Source organism: Rhagoletis zephyria, unplaced genomic scaffold (assembly GCF_001687245.7).
Source record: "Rhagoletis zephyria isolate East Lansing unplaced genomic scaffold, Rhagoletis_zephyria_1.1 Rzeph_scaffold_16674, whole genome shotgun sequence".
In the NCBI taxonomy this organism is placed as follows: domain Eukaryota; kingdom Metazoa; phylum Arthropoda; class Insecta; order Diptera; family Tephritidae; genus Rhagoletis; species Rhagoletis zephyria.
The window spans coordinates 1-2,834 of NW_016173738.1; the positions used below are offsets into that span (position 1 = coordinate 1).

Consider the following 2,834-nt stretch of genomic DNA (forward strand, 5'->3'; position numbering starts at 1 on the left):
CCAGTTGGTGTCGGAAGAGGTCGAGGAAATTGCGCCTAAATTCATGCTGGGCGAACACCATCGACCAATTATTCAAACTTGTTTTTGGTCGCAAATCTTCAGTTTTGTATAAAGAACAAGATTTCAGCGCGAAATTGTATTTAAATGAAAACTTAAAAAAGATACACTGCGTATGTAACGTATACGCCCCGTAACTTAAAAGGCATATTTTGTAAACGTAATTAAATATCGGAGTGGGAGATTTTTACATAGTATTCCTTATGCACATATGTATGTATGTATATATATATTATTTTCTTCACTTATATAAACAATTTTAGAATGCATTTTGAGTATGCCAATAAAAATTGTAGAAATGGAATTTCAGTTTCTCAAATCATAGTCATGAATGTAATTTTTTTCATTTGGTGACACGCTTGTTTTATTAACCTAGATTCGTTCGTTTTGGTAAGAAGAATTAAAATTATTAAAATGAAAAAAAAAAAAACATAAACTTTCAAAAATTACAAAACAGCTGCGACAGATATTTTGCATGCTGTCATTTTTTTTAATGTTTATGAGCGATGCGTCATAATATTTGAAAGCATTAAGAAAAACCATGTTAGTGAAAATTTGAGAGAAATCAGTGATCGTTTAGAGATCGCGCACCTGAAATACATCTTCGTCAATAATATCGCCTATTTTCCATAAATATTGAGCTATATGGCTGGCACTTCGCACATACCATTTGTAAAAACCATAAATCGACTAATAAAAAATTGTATCTCAAAAATTTTTCACGTTAAAAAAAATTATCGCTCCTATATAGCACGATGTTTTTAGATCGCTTTTCGGACGAACGAAATTTTAAATCGTTTTCCATTCGTTTCCGTATACGAAAACGGCATTGTTTTTTAGCGTTATTTAATGAGTAAACGTACGAAAATGGTAGTAGTTTCCTATTCCTTTCCGGATACGCAAAATTTTGCGAGACAACACTGTCGGCCAAGCTTACGTTTCTCTGTTTATGGGCGTGTGTATGTGAGTTTGTTGGTTTCTTGGTGTTATTGTTTTTGTTCATTTCATTGTTTTTTGATTGTTTTCATTACACTTGTTTAGCTATTTGTGCAACGGGCTGTCACAAACAGCGTGGCTACTGTGCCAAACCGGGAGAATGTCGGTGAGTTTGCTGTGTCGAAAATGGCTTCAAAAACAAAACAAATTGAATTGCTGTTATATCACCGCTCTTACTGCCAGAATTTATACATACGCTGCTTGTTGTTTCTTTTATTTTTGTTTTGCAGCTGCAGAGTCGGTTGGACAGGCGCGAATTGTGACCAATGCTTCCCCTATCCAGGTTGTGTGAATGGCGATTGTGAACGGCCGTGGGAATGTAATTGTAAACCAGGCTGGGGTGGAATGCTGTGCGATGAACGTGAGTAGACGTAGAAGTGTTAAAGGAGCAACTACAATTTACTCTACACACTGGCGAAAACATGAAAATATCTACTTTTTATTTGCATATATTTTTCATACTTTTAAACGCCTTCACAGAGCTGACGTACTGCGATGAACATCCGGATACGTGCGCGAATGGCGGACATTGCATATCATTCACCAAGAATGATGGCAGTTATCGCTGCGAATGCAAACAAGGATATTTGGGTAAAAATTGCGAGATTTTGGATGAGTTCATGTTGACCTCAACGGCAGCGCCGCGCATCACACCGCCACCAATGCCCAGTTGGGACGATGAAACGCAAAATAATGACAATGACGATGGCGATGACGATGACAATGACGATGAGGATGATGGCGATGTTGACGATTTTGATGCCAGCAGTGATTATCAGCTGGGGAATTTAGTGGAGCAGGAAAATAATGAGACAATAACTGCAACGAAAATAAAAAATGCAACAGCAACTCCCTCGACGAATGATAGGAATGCTGCAGCTGCCAATGCGCCATCAACAAACTCAACACCAGTTCAGACACAATTCAATAGAGAAGTGGCTTCAACTCAGGCCACCGTTAATAAGTTGGCGATTTTAAATCACACTAAATCCTCATTGGCCAACGTTTCTAATAAAAACATGTCACCAGCAACTGCGGCACAAGCTGACCCAGCACACTTGCCATTGACGGGAAATGCGTCTGACGCGAATGCAGCACCAACGACAGCAACAAAAACAATAACGGCTAGCACTCATTTACATTTAATTAATACAACCGGAGTTGCTTTAAAGTCGCATGCCACGTCGGTGCCCAGCCGAGAGGCAGACGAGAGTAGCAACACAAAAGACACATATTTACTCTATGGTCATCCGCACGCCAGCATCTCCTCCTCCTCCCCAGCCACACCAGTGGCCATTTCAAGTCCCATACCAATACCGTTGCACTTTCTCGAGCCAGCCATTCAAAATAAACTCATTCATAAAGTCAATTCAAATCTAGCAGCTCCTTCCGGTAATAATGCAGCCGATGAGGATGGCAACGGTGATGAATATGAGGAGGGCGATGACGACGAAGAGGGCGACGATGATGATGACGATGACGAGGATGACGACGAGGATGATGAAGATGACGAGGATGAGGAGGACCAATTAATACCAGACGTGCTTAATCATGTTGCATAGTTGAGTCGCAGTGCTGCTCAGGGTGTGATGCGTTGACTATGTGGTAATGGTAACGGTTGACCGGTGCTCGATTTCAATTAATTACGCATTTAAGTGGTTACTTATGAACATATACATATATGTATGTACATATGTATGCATAGACAATATAGATATATGGATGTACGTGTACATAGTTTATTGTATTTATTACTTAATTAGTAACATATGCTATCCGAT

At 39.4% G+C, this 2,834-nt stretch overlaps 1 protein-coding gene across 1 annotated transcript; it reads left to right on the plus strand.

The window, feature by feature from the left end:
• Positions 1 to 934: 934 nt before the first annotated feature.
• On the plus strand, positions 935 to 2,615 carry LOC108379566 (protein Tube-like; the record flags this gene model as incomplete). Its single annotated transcript, XM_017635921.1, has 4 exons — positions 935 to 1,020; positions 1,099 to 1,159; positions 1,284 to 1,414; positions 1,534 to 2,615. Coding segments are annotated over 4 exons (1,360 nt in total), but the record flags the coding sequence as incomplete, so codon positions are not given.
• Between the last annotated feature and the right edge of the window lie 219 nt (positions 2,616 to 2,834).